Source organism: Tyto alba, unplaced genomic scaffold, assembly GCF_018691265.1.
Source record: "Tyto alba isolate M040663 unplaced genomic scaffold, T.alba_DEE_v4.0 Super-Scaffold_6, whole genome shotgun sequence".
Lineage (NCBI taxonomy): Eukaryota > Metazoa > Chordata > Aves > Strigiformes > Tytonidae > Tyto > Tyto alba.
The window spans coordinates 43,303,909-43,316,836 of NW_024881327.1; the positions used below are offsets into that span (position 1 = coordinate 43,303,909).

General features: G+C 37.3%; 1 protein-coding gene across 5 annotated transcripts in view; it reads left to right on the forward strand.

Annotated features, from left to right (window-relative positions):
• Nucleotides 1-12,928, forward strand: part of SORCS2 (sortilin related VPS10 domain containing receptor 2) — a 564,009-nt gene that overhangs the window by 179,099 nt on the left and 371,982 nt on the right. For all 5 annotated transcript variants that reach the window (XM_042807690.1, XM_042807689.1, XM_042807691.1 and 2 more), the window contains exon 2: nt 3,079-3,146. In XM_042807690.1, the coding sequence (XP_042663624.1) occupies nt 3,079-3,146 (68 nt within the window). The remainder of the gene's footprint in view (nt 1-3,078; nt 3,147-12,928) is intronic.

Sequence of the window (12,928 nt, forward strand, 5' to 3'; positions counted from 1 at the left end):
CATCTTCAAATAAAGAATCTGGTGAGTCTAATTCTCCTCCACTGCCTACATTTATTTTAGCTATGAAATAATAACACAAAAAAGCTAAATTTATTTTAGTTGTCTATGATTGATTGTAGTATGAACTGGTTAAGAATTACACCTTTGATCACTGCTTAGTTGCTGTTGTGCTTCAAGCTGCTCTCCATCTACAGGCCATCCAACGCTTTCACTAGGACAGCTGTCTGTATGAACTGTTGGCTTCCATCCAACCTGTAAAATGCTTGTAATTAGGAAGTCCCATTGAAATGAAATCAGTGAAACAGAGCTCTGCTCTTATAAATGACGGACAGAATCCAGAGATCCTGAAGACCTTTATGTTTTTGTCATGAAATGGTTCCTCGTGTTCCTTGGATCTGTTTATTAACTGAGAAAAAAATACCATTCTGGTTATCAGGGTTGCTATTTAACCTGAAATGATGCCCACAATCCAGAGGACAATGCCATAAAATCTGTTAAATAGCTGACCTACATTTTTCAGATATCGGGATGAAATCCACTAGTGTAGTTACAATAGTGGTCAGCCCCCCATCAGACTCGTACTTTGTAGGTTGTGACCAGAATCTGCTAACAATTTTTAAGAATTCAAAGATGGCTCATTATGGCTTTGTTTTTCCTACTGAGTCATTCTCCGTATTTATGAAATGCAAAATAAGGTATTTTAATTTTTGAACGAATTTACCAGTCAGATTGGGAAATACTGACACCTGTTTCTCAGAGCTATGACTCAGATTAAGGCACCAGTTCTGCAGTGTAAATAAGACATCTTGCTGCATATGGCCACTCCCCAAAGCGGTTTGCAATTACTTGAAAGCCATTCATCTGAAGTGTGTAGAACAACCGTAGCTTTCTGATTTGGTGTGTGCATCCCGTAGATGAACTACGAGCAGTACGGTGAATCCACCCCTTGTTCCTGGAAGTCTCTAATGCTTAGGACAGGTGCTGAATTACAGAAATGGTTTCTCTGGAAGGTACTTTGTTGATGGCTCCATAGAGGTTGAGTTAAAAGCAGGAGAATCGAGGGTAACCCAATAGGATATTCTGTGTTTGATCATAACCAGTTTAATTCAGGAATAAAACATTTGGCTTACTATGTGGCAGGGTGGCTCCATCATACATTGCTGAAAATCGTATGAATTTTGAAGGTTATTGTTGTTGGATGTACAGGGATGAAAAAAGATGGCTGACTAAGTTCAGGATTCAGTCTCTAGTTCTGCATGAATGTAAAGAAACAAAGTGTAATCTCTTATATATTTTGATTTCTTTCTTATTTTCATGCACCAAATATGCATTCTGGTGTGTCTTAAAGAAACCTTCCAGGTCAATTTTTGTGACCTAAGAGGAATATCAGTTGTTCAGAAAAGCATGGTCTGAAACGTTTTTTCCTTAATTATTGGAGCCAATATATGCTCCCAGTAGTGAAGTTTCTCTCTTTTTCTCCTTAATTGCAAGCACCAGCAGAAAACTGTAGTTAAGACACTGACAATAGAATAAATAGCTGACCTGATGGAGTGTGCTTGGGCTGTAGCCAGGAATTTCATCAGTGGATATGCTCTCCTTTGAGAAATGGCTCTTTCTCTTGGTTTTGCAAGTCTGGTAGTAACCTCTTTAAAAGTAAAAGATTTTTTTTTTTTTTTCTCCTTGCTTGCTTTATTTTAAACCAAGCCTTTATTTTTATAAACCATCAAATTCCAACAAAGTGGTCTGGTAGGTTGTGACTCTTTTGAGAATAGGAGAGATTGATACTATTTGTGAATTATGGGTTGGCTCTGCTTTCACTTATAACAATATACATCCAGCAATACATGTGAATTTATTAGGCTTAGATAACCCTGAGTGAGACTGGTATTATAACTCAGTTCTGCAAAACATTGTATGATTTCCAAAACTCTGTGTATAACACCTATGGTCTGGAATTCTGTTCTCTCACAAGCTCCAGCATACAGAGACTGCAGCATAAATGTATCATCATCTAATTATCTGAATAATCAAAGTGAATGCCTACAGTTGCTGTTTGCTGGAGATTTCATTTGGTGGTCAGGAGCAGAAGAAGTGCCGGATAAATAACAACATGTTCCAAACTGTTGGAGAATGACATTGACCCTACATTAAAGCAATCCAACAGCTGTGCAAGGAACCAGAGGTTTTTCCTGTTCTACCGCTGTGGGGTTGCTATGGGAACGTGGGTATAAGAACCACTAATATGGACTGGCAGCAAGTGAAGTAAATCTGTATTAAATGATCTAAATATAAAACATAGCATTCAGCTTGATATACCAGTCATGGACTAATGCTTTACGTTGTTTGACCAGTGAATTTGTCAGATTCTGAGCAAATGGAAAGTGTTTCTTGCTGACTCTTCTCAGAGGCTGAAGATGTTTTATGGATTAAATTTGTTTGTGTATTTTGTTGGCTGTTGGTGATATAATTGAGTAGTTCACAGAGTACAGAGATGATTCCTGAAGGAAAAAAAAGGTGATAATTCTAGGAACGAAAAATGACAGACATGAAAGTTGCATTTCTCATCTTGTAGGGAAGACCAGAGCTCATTTTCTACCCGGATTTGTTATCTGGGTAATCAAAGTTAATCACCATTGTTTAACACTTTGGAATAAAAAAAAAAAAAAAAAAAAAAAGTGTCTGTAGGTGTCCAAGAAAGTTGACTCCTGAATTTAAACTAGCAATCAGATTGGTTCTTCCTGCTGAAAAAGTCATACAAATTGCTTGGGGCTGTCATGTGGAGGGGGGATTTATGTGACTGTTCCAACACCACCGCTCATGTGAAATAGGCAATTTTTCACAAAGTCACCAAGTTTGCAGAAAACTTCGAGTGCTGAAATCACTCTTCTTAGAAAGAGAAAGGAAAAAAATCCCACTCCAAAAGTAGAACTGGTAAGAGGTAAAATACAGTGAAACACAGTTCAGATTTTCAGGGCCCTCGCTTTTGCATTCACCAGAATAATGCTGCCCGTGATCTACTTCTGTTTCTTATATCAGCTTTTATATATATAAATATATTTATTCTCATTTTCTTTTTAGGTGATCCTGATCCTTACCAAGTATTATCATACTGACATGGGGAAAGTGCTGGAGAGCTCTTTGTGGAGGTAAGTTCTATGCTTTTCCTATAACCTTCCCCCCCATTCTCAGAATAGATCCGTCTCTTCCCTTTCCAAACTGCTGCTGAGTTGAGTTGGTGGCTGATTGATGCTAATATAGCAAGATTATCCAAACTGTCATCAGCTCTTACTCCTTCTCTTCCTTAAATGCAGTTCCTGCAGTTCAATAAGAAAGAGGTTGACGTGAGTTTTAACAATAGAGACAAGCAATGATAAAGAATAAGGTACCTTCCTGAAGCCACTTTGCAAGATGCCATACTTTTCCTTTTCTTAGAAAATTTGCACCAGTTAATTAAAAACTTTTAAATACTTATTGTGTTAGGATGTGTCTGTTGAGACTTCTTACTGCTCTTGAGTACTGTATTGAGGTTGGTAAATAGTGTTGATTTGGAAGCAGTCACAACTGGATGAAATATAATACTGATGCAGATTGTATTGTGTTTTATGACAACTGGAATTATGTAGTAATCCAAATAAATTTCTAAATTGATTCTTATTTCCTTAATATTCGTGAATTAAGATATCAAGATGCTTGTTGCCTGTGTGTGCACAAATTGCATGCTCAGGTGTGTATCAGCACAAAACCAGGGCTAGGGTAAGTATACATTATGCTAGTCATACTGGTTATCTTCTCATGTGTTAGTTTTGTTTTGCTAAGTGGGCTTTCTGTGCTTTAATTTTCTGTGTATCTGTATAAATCTTCCAACAAAGATTTTTGCTAGACCCATTTAAGTACACTTCAAAAATGAAAGTATTTTACTGTTATTGATAAATACAATACTGAACCAATGTTCGCAATGACAGTTTTGCTGGGTTATCTATAGCAGTAGAAATATTCTTGAAATATTCTGCCAGGATATCTAAATAGTTGTTATAAATGACAGGAGACTTATCTGAGGAGTCTTAGGTGAAATTCTTATGTACCCCATAAGCTTCAGGTCTAGAAACAAATGGGTTATCTAATACCTTGTGGTTTAGGTACTTGTAAACTTCATATTGTTCCAAGAGCTTGTATGGGGACTCAACTTTCATCTGTGTGTGTAAGGAGCTTTACAGAGTGAATCCAGGAAAAGGGGTGGGCAAGGGAATAGGGAGTTGGAAAAGTCTGTGACCAGGAGGTGCTGCACACCAACAGTGTTACTTGTTTTGAAGGAGGATCCATTGTTTTAGCCTTGTGGGATTCCTCATAGTGACAGCATATCTTTGCTGTCATACTAGTGGCTGAGTAGTACAGTCTGGCCAGGGGCAGTGGTCCATGCATCACAAGGGCATTTTCAAGTGAAAAAGAAACTTCTAGTCATAAAAAGGGGACTGTTCAGGAAAGAGGGTAAGATCAAATGGAGACTGCTTGATGTTGTCTCAGAATTGGCTTTTTTAGGGCTATGATGGATCATTTGTAATTATTCTTTAAACTTCCAAAATGCGAAATTAATTGCACATTTGTTTCTGTTTTAATTTTTGTCCAACATCTTGTGCAAAGACGACAACCAAATGGCAATTTGGATACTCACGTAATTGCGTAAGCACACGTTACTTTCCTGTTATAAGCCCCTGGCCTATACAACATCTGCATTGTGTTTAAAGTTTTGCTATCCATGCTTCAGTATAATCTATCATAGAAGCCTTTTAAATTTATTCAATTGGACTCTTCAAAATAAACTCTCTGCTCTTTCAAAATAAACATAAAGCAGGCTTCAGATAATGTTGCTTTCTTTTGAGAACATAAACACTTTAAACAAGGTCATTCAGACCTTGCTGACAGCCGGTGTAAAGAACTGGTGCGAACTGCATTGAAATAAAATTGATGCTAGCCTGCATCATAGGGAAATCAGAGACTTTTATTTACAAGTAATAGATGTACCAGATGCTTTGGTTGTTTATAAAACTAGGAAGGAAAAACTGAAAGGAAGCAAGTGCTTAAGATTAGCACTTGGGCCAGGGTGGGTATCTGATCCATCCCTAGATATGTTCTGCTCTGGGCTCACCTCCTTCTTCCACCTTTGCCAACTGTGGCATAAAAGCAGCACATGTGGTTGTCTGACTGGGGGAGTTACAAAGTGCCTGGCTCTGGGAAAACACAAATGACACCAACTGGTGCAAAAGTATCGAATAGAGCTTCTCTCTGTTGAGATGTAGTTCATTATTTATTTTTATTCTATTTAGTACAAATATTGTCTGTGAAGTTGGGGAACTTCTGTGTTTCTCTCTGTGTAAAATGGTTGGGTGTAAATTGGTGAAGCTACATGTTTGTTGATAGAGCCGGAGTGTTTTACTCATATTGGTAGCCTGCCCAGAATGAACGGTGTGCATATTTTTATACTTCTTTGTTTGATTCTGTTTTGCATTTCTCTCATTTACATAAGAACAAATATGTAGTAAAACAGGTGTGAAAAATGGGGTAGCGTTTTTTGTCAGCAGAAAAAAGCCATTAATTTTTGTGAGGTTTCTGTGCCATACTGGGGATGGATCCTGACTGGTTATTTTCTGAATCAGTCCACTGTTTTTCTTCTTCCTACCTTGCCTGCCTAGATCATACCAGACACTTTATATTCTCTAAGTCTCTACGTGAAAGTAAATGTGTTTTATGACCTGATCAATACCCACCACATAAATTTTTAAATGTTATTAATCTCCCACTTCTATCTTGCTGATCAGTAAAAATTATTCTGGTTTGGCATTAATCAGTTATTTTCTTTCTTAAAAGCACATTGTTCTTTTTTTCCTCTAACACCTACTCCCTCTCCTTTTTTCCTCAATTGCTCAAAATAATTATTTTTTTTTTCCTTCCTTAGTGGAACAAGGAATTAGATGGGAAGGGTGACTCAGTGGTTCGGTGATGTTTCTTTGTTCTTAGTAACCTTGGAGTTGCAGTCAGACTTTTAAGAGTAATGCAAATGGAGGGGGAAAACACCAGTCAGAGGTACATGCCCGCGGTAGACGTTATGTGAAGAAGATAGATACATTTTTTTTTTTTTTTTTTGGAAGTGGATCTAGGTGATGAATTTCTGTGCCTCTGCAGACTGTTGTTAATTTCTATAGGTAATTTATGCCTGCCCACAGAATTCAGGTTACCAGGATTGGGAGGTCTAAATTTTAATTACCTTGGACTTTTTTCATTGTTGAATAAACAGTGAAAGTGGTGCTCGATAATGAAAGCCTTAACAACTTTTTAGTAGTAGCAGTCATATCTGGTTACACTGAAGAGGTGGGGGTATAAATCTTGGTGGAAGCATGTAATTAGAAAACACTAGGGTGTACTCCTTTAGTCAGCTATTTATGAAACTTTGCTAATTTGCTTATTAAGTAATTGTTAAGGTTGGGATAAATTGTATAGTTATTTGACTCAAAATAAGGTTGGGAAATAAACAGAGATAACATTGGCTTTATTTTGAATATAAATTAAAATAATTTATTGAGAAGGAACAGAGGATTATCTTCGGGTTTATTTTTAGAGTTTCTAAACTGCAGTATGTATTGGGAATACAGGTTGGTTGTCATGTTAAGCCTCATTGTCATAATAAAAAAGTTGATACTGTGACTAAAACTTAAAACTCAGGTACTGAAATTATCCTCACAAATTTTGCATATATTGAAGATACTTTGCATACCAGTGCTGTTCCTCTCAGAGTCCACACACATCTTTTTCCAGTGCATTTACAGTATGAAGGACCCGAATCAAACAAACCACTTAGTGTAATAGATACTTGAGTATGTGTTTTCATATGCTTTGTGGACCAGGTTGTGCATCAATATATAGGTGTATGTATTTTACAACCTCAGGTTCCTGCTTGCATAAGTTTCAGGCCTGCAGCTTTAGATGTATGTACTTGAATCTTATAATCAAATATTTTAACGTTTAAGTTGGTAGCCGCTAAAAAATTAATGCCAATGCTTATCTATACACTCAAGTTAATTAATCCTAATGTCTCTTTGAAATATATATATAATGTTTATTACTCTATTTTATACATGGTACAACCAATATGGTAACTGATTGCTGAAGGTTATGCAGTGACTCAGCATTCTATGGCCACGAAATTGGCTTCCAACCCTGTGCTTAGGCTGGCTCAGAGTCCTGTTTGTGGTGTGCATACAGCCTTCCCCTTCTTATCTTGACCGAAACAATGAATAATAGATGCTGCTGCTGATTGCTAATAAAGTTTTGATTGCATATTATCAAGCTGTAATGATACAGTAGTGCTAAAACAACTTGCTGTGTAATTGCCATTGTTCCCAATGGCATCACCGTGTTGTTATTGCTTCACCACAGCAAAACAAACGGCATTATTTGATGTTAACTGCACTGTTAACTCTTGTTAGCATTGTGTGCTGAACCGTAGGTAGGCCTGTTTTCAGAGATGTTGGGATATTTTGCCCCATGTTGTCAATAATGAACTGCTAAATGAAGAAACAGACTTCCCTGCCTGCTTAAATATGGTTAGGTACCCTCACTGAGCTTCCTGGGACTCCTTACTCCAAGTGCAGCCTGAGGAGGGAGTGAAGTTGCAGAGCTGTGTGAGGTTTTGAATTCAGGTCAGTGGCTTGGTAGCTGAAGGTAAGAGCAGTTGGGTGAGCTTTGCAGACAGCATGAGACTTGGCAGACCTCACAGAGTCAGGAAAATCCTGTCTTTGGTGGCACAGCGGTTTCCATCTGTACCCACAAAAAGCTGTGTATTCAGGGCGAGCCTTGTTTGTACAAGCCCACTGGCCATCAGTAGTGATCAATGCACGGTGACCACATGGTGCTTTGGGCATTTCCACTAGGGTGCATGCCTATGCTAAGGTTAAAATCCAGACTACAAAAGAGCATGAGATTCTCTTAAGATAGATGCAGTGAACAACATACCACTTGAGAAATTTCCAGAACCTGTGTGGCTCACAGTGTGTAAGAAAACAAGTATGGGCATTCGTTTCCAAACTCTTTGGACTTGTAGGTGAAACACATTTCACATATTTCCTGAAATTAATTTAAAAAGTAAAAAGAATATGCCAATATAGAGTCTGGTGCCCAAGCGAAATTCTTTCTTGGTGTGAAGTGCTATTTAATAAGTGAGCAACTGTATTCTGCAGCAACATCCACTTCCAGATGGTCTTATATTGTGGTTCTGCTTTGAAAAGTGACTTTGTAAAAATGGCCCCAAGGGATAGAGTTACTGAGCCTGTGATTTCCATATCAATTTTTCTCTCTTTCCAAATAAAAACAAAAAACAAACAAAAAAAAAGTATTTCTAATTATTAGCCCAGCAAACTCAGCTTGAGATCTAATGTCTAGCTGTGCTTTCTCTGGCTAATGCATCATTCTGAGTAATGCAGGTTCTTCAATCAAAATAGACTGCCCTCAATTATAACTGTGGAGCTCTTCCGTCCTCTTATTATATCCTTATTTACACTTATTCCACGGTGAAAAGATTTTGGACAGTACTGTTGATAAGGCAGTCCTACAATCAGAATTTTGTTTCTCTTATTGAACAACAGATTTTTATGCTCTCTATGATCATATTTCCATATTCACCAAATAGCATTACAAAGACTCATTACCTTTGCTGCAATTTCTGTCTTGCTAATACTGTACAGCGCATCATTATAAGTTGAATTGTGTAGGAAAGTTTCTATTTTAAATTTATTTTGGACATCTAAAATGAGCTGTAAAACCATAGTTAGAAAGTGAATGTAGTGGATGTCAACCTATCAGCAATGTTTTGTTAGGTGTGTCAGGTAAGAAAAATACATAAAAGACAAAGGAAATGAAAGGAACATGTCTTGATAAACCTTGGAATATGCAAGAAAATGGGGAGATGCTTATTGATGTTTTTAATGGGCAGTGGTATTGATTTTGGGTCCTGAAAGGTGTTGATGTTGTAGTGTGCTCCTGTAGTGTGTGCTCTAATGGACACACTACCCACCATAGTCTTTCCTAAGATCAAGATCCGTCACATTGGCAATGACCTTGTTGTTACTTTAGTGCTGCACTCATCCTGTAACATATTTTGACTGTAACTTTTGACCATTCAATAAAGGAAGGAACTTTGGTCGTGGATGTTGGGAATCATTTTCTGAGTCATGACTCATAGACCCCTCTGAAAGAGATGTCTTTTAAATGGTTCTCCAGGGCATAGGACTTAACTTATGGAGGTCCTTTTATGTCTGTGTTACCATAATAGCATTTAAAAAATATTTTTATATCTAGTATGTATGAAGGTCTGAACTGAAAAAAAATAAATCCCACAAGCAAGTAAAAGCTACCAAAGAATTCTATCCAAAATTCTTTACTGAATACTGATTGCTCACAGATGAGAGGACTGTGTCATAACTACTCTTCCAAGTCCTCAACAACTTGGAGTGGTGATGATGATTTTCAATGTATACATGTTCCTACACTAGTTTGCAAATACACAAAGAATACATGACATATGGATTAAGACACAGTAGGAAAGCTGTGATTTATATAGTTAGGAAAAGGCTTTTGCTTGCAGTACACTTGTGTTTGTTGCAGCATGGTGCTGACCATGTTAAACGTATCTTGGAGCATGGGAATTTTGCTACTTTACAGGTTGATTTATTTTCTCTCTCTCTCTCTGTCTCTCCCCTATCTTTCTGTCTGATTCTCCTGTCTCTGTCTCCCCTGTCTTTCTCCTTTCTCCTCCTCTGGAAAAAGAATTAACTCATAACGAGTGAGTCAATTTATTAGAGAAAGAGTAACCATTTATTTTAAATGGTTTAAGAATTCTGTCCTATTGTTTGAGTAACTTGAACCTAAGTGATAGAATTTCTGATTGCTTTAACTGGAACTGGTACCATAAACATTTTTTATAAGCACAGACTGTGTGGGAAGTGTACCACAGGTTCTTGTTTTAAGTAGATGCCTCTTGGCCAAGACTGACAGTAATAGAATAAGCAATCTTTCTTATCGAAAACCCATCCAGATCAGTAGCAGTAGGAAGTTCAGGAAAGCCACTTCACTGGTGTTTCCTCAGATCTGTCATGGTATCTTATTGCATAAGTCTCTCTACAAGAAATGATCATCTTTCTTGCTAGCCTCAGCAGACAGGTTTAAGATGAGGAGTAGAGAAAAAATGTCCTTCTATGCATTAGTCATCTGTGGGGTTTGTAATTTTGCTTTTGTGTTGCTTTTGCCCTCCCTCCCAGCATAAAAGAGGTGAGCTTGCATTGGCACTGCCCACAATCCACTTCTATACCATCAAACTGAGAATTGCAATTTCAGAGCTTTTATTTTTTTTTTTTTTTTTTTGTCAGGAATGATTCCTCTGTACTAAATTAATATAAAAACAGTTGAGCCATCAGTTTTTAGCTAATAAGAAGTACTTTGCTGCATTGTCATCCATTAACTCCTGCTGTCAGCAGGCCAGCACAGCAGGGAGGTAGAGGACCCGTAACCTAGGGGCAGATGGAATGACACCATATATATATATATTAAGCAGTGTTTCTTTGCGCCTCTGTAAAATAGAATAAATAAGAAACCACAACCAAAGCAGCTAGTTTCATCACTCATCACATTTTTATGATGATGAATGATGTATAAAAACTTTAACAGGATATATTTTTAAAACCTGAAAAGGGCAAAGTCATGGCTTAGGGGAGTATATGGTAAAGTAGATATGACATTTCACTTACCAAATAGTGATGCTGCTGATTCTACCTTCAGTCTACTGTGTGACCTCACTTGAAGAACCTACCTTTCCTCTGCTTGGTCTTTGCACAATTTGTTTCTTTGGAATATAACTAATTTGGAGAACTGATTGTACAAGTGTAGTGGAACCCCTGTCAGTGCTGGGGCTGTAATGCTGCATTAATACAAATGATACAAAGGAGCTGTAATGTTTAGGGACAATTAACGTTTGTCATCTTAAAGTTTTTGGCTTGAGCCTGAGAAAGACAGGATACCATCAGAGAGCACTGACATACTATGAGACTCATCCAGAAATGCTTACCCATAGTTTCACTACAAGGCAGCTGATGACAAATGCCTTTTCTCAGCTGCTGCTTTGAAAATGCTGTTTTGCAACCCTCTGTTGCTTCTCTTAGTGTTGTGCACCTTGTATCACTGATGTGGTATGTGGCATGCGAGCAGCTTCACTTGCTTCTGTAGTATGTGTGGTCTGCTCTAGTGTATCCCCTGCAAACTGATTGCAAGTTAATTTGGTTGTTGGGGCTGAATGAATGAATATCTGCATAGTTAATTAGGCAGAATGGTATAGAAAAATGTAGTGTTAATATTTTATACTCTCATTATCCCTGCAGTATGGAATATATTTTTCAGTGTGAAAATAACAAAGGCAGTATTTCCCACGTAACTTATTTATTAGGAACTTTGTATTGTCAGTCATCTTTCTCTGCTTTAATTTGGTAGGGAATATGACAATTAAAAACTCTATACAGGCCAGTCTTTAAAATGTAAATATATTCTTATGTGCTGAAGAATTTGGGGGTGTAGGTAGTTTACAAATATTAAACCCATAAGTTTACAATAAGTATTAAATGTCTTGATTCTTTTTGGTGTTCTGAAATACGGAAGGTTAGTTGAGAGTTTTTCTTCCTTCTCCCTGTAACCTCTCATTGAACAGATGATTGATAATTAGTCAGTTAGTCAACTGAATCTCTGTTCCAACTACTTTTGGGTTTGTTTGTTTTGTTTTCATACAATATTTGGTTTGTCCCTTCCTACTTCTTCTCCCCCTCTTTCCCCTTTGGCATCATTTCGTCCTATTTCATATAGACCAGGGATAGCGACTTATTTTGCTTCAGCAAATAGACATTCTGGAGCTAACCTTCAAAAAAATAATTCACTTTCTCACCATTTTACTCTCCTAGTGACCTTTCCTTGCTAGCTGTTACCCTCTCTCTTTCATAGCACTGGGTTTCTGTCTCTTCCAGACCTGACTTCTCCAGTCCAGGCTGGGGAAGATGCTTTTTGTATGAGGTGTTAAGTGCCTAGCAAAAGTTTTTGCATTTTTGCCCATCATGTCAGCTGCAAAGCTGACTTTTGAAGCTGTTCCAAAGCTGATGTTCTTCTTATGACAGAGCTTACCCCCCATAGTTGCTTTGACAGACTGTAGATGTTTCCATGACCTGTGAGCACATTTGATCCCAGTTTAATATCATAGGATCTGAAACTATAATTTCAATTCAAGGTGGGGGGAAATATGTGTTATTGCCTATTTGTTGAAAAACACCTGTCTGTGTTAATTTATTTTTTTTCAAATCTTGTATGTACTTTTTTTTTTTTTTTTTTTTTGCCAAATGGATATATTTTTTCTTGAATAAAAAAAAAATGATAGAACTGATAAAAAAAGCATTGCAGTATCAGTGAAATACAGCCACCTCTGGGCAAAAGCCAGGGAAACAAGTAAAGCAGACATGCAGTAAAGTGTGCTTTCTTAATATCAAAAAGACTAACAGTTCAGCTCAAAAGTATTTACATCATTCAACCTTTTGATATCCAGTCTTTCAAGCTTTTCTTTCTGGCAGGAAGAGGATGTATGGTCGTGCTTTCTGGATGGTTCATATAGTTTTCTGTAACTATCTGAATTCCGATCCGTCCTTAGGATCACTGGCTGTTCTGAAGGCTTCAGTATAAAATGTTAACACATGGGAGAAAAAATTATTTTAAATTTTACTCTCTTCCAAGAATTTTGAGACTTATCACTGTTTTATCTTAATTCTTACCATATGCTGTCCACTCCTTAATTTCGTAATGTCTCTTTGGGATAGAATTTAAAAATAAAGTTGTACTGTTCTGAAGTACACTGACT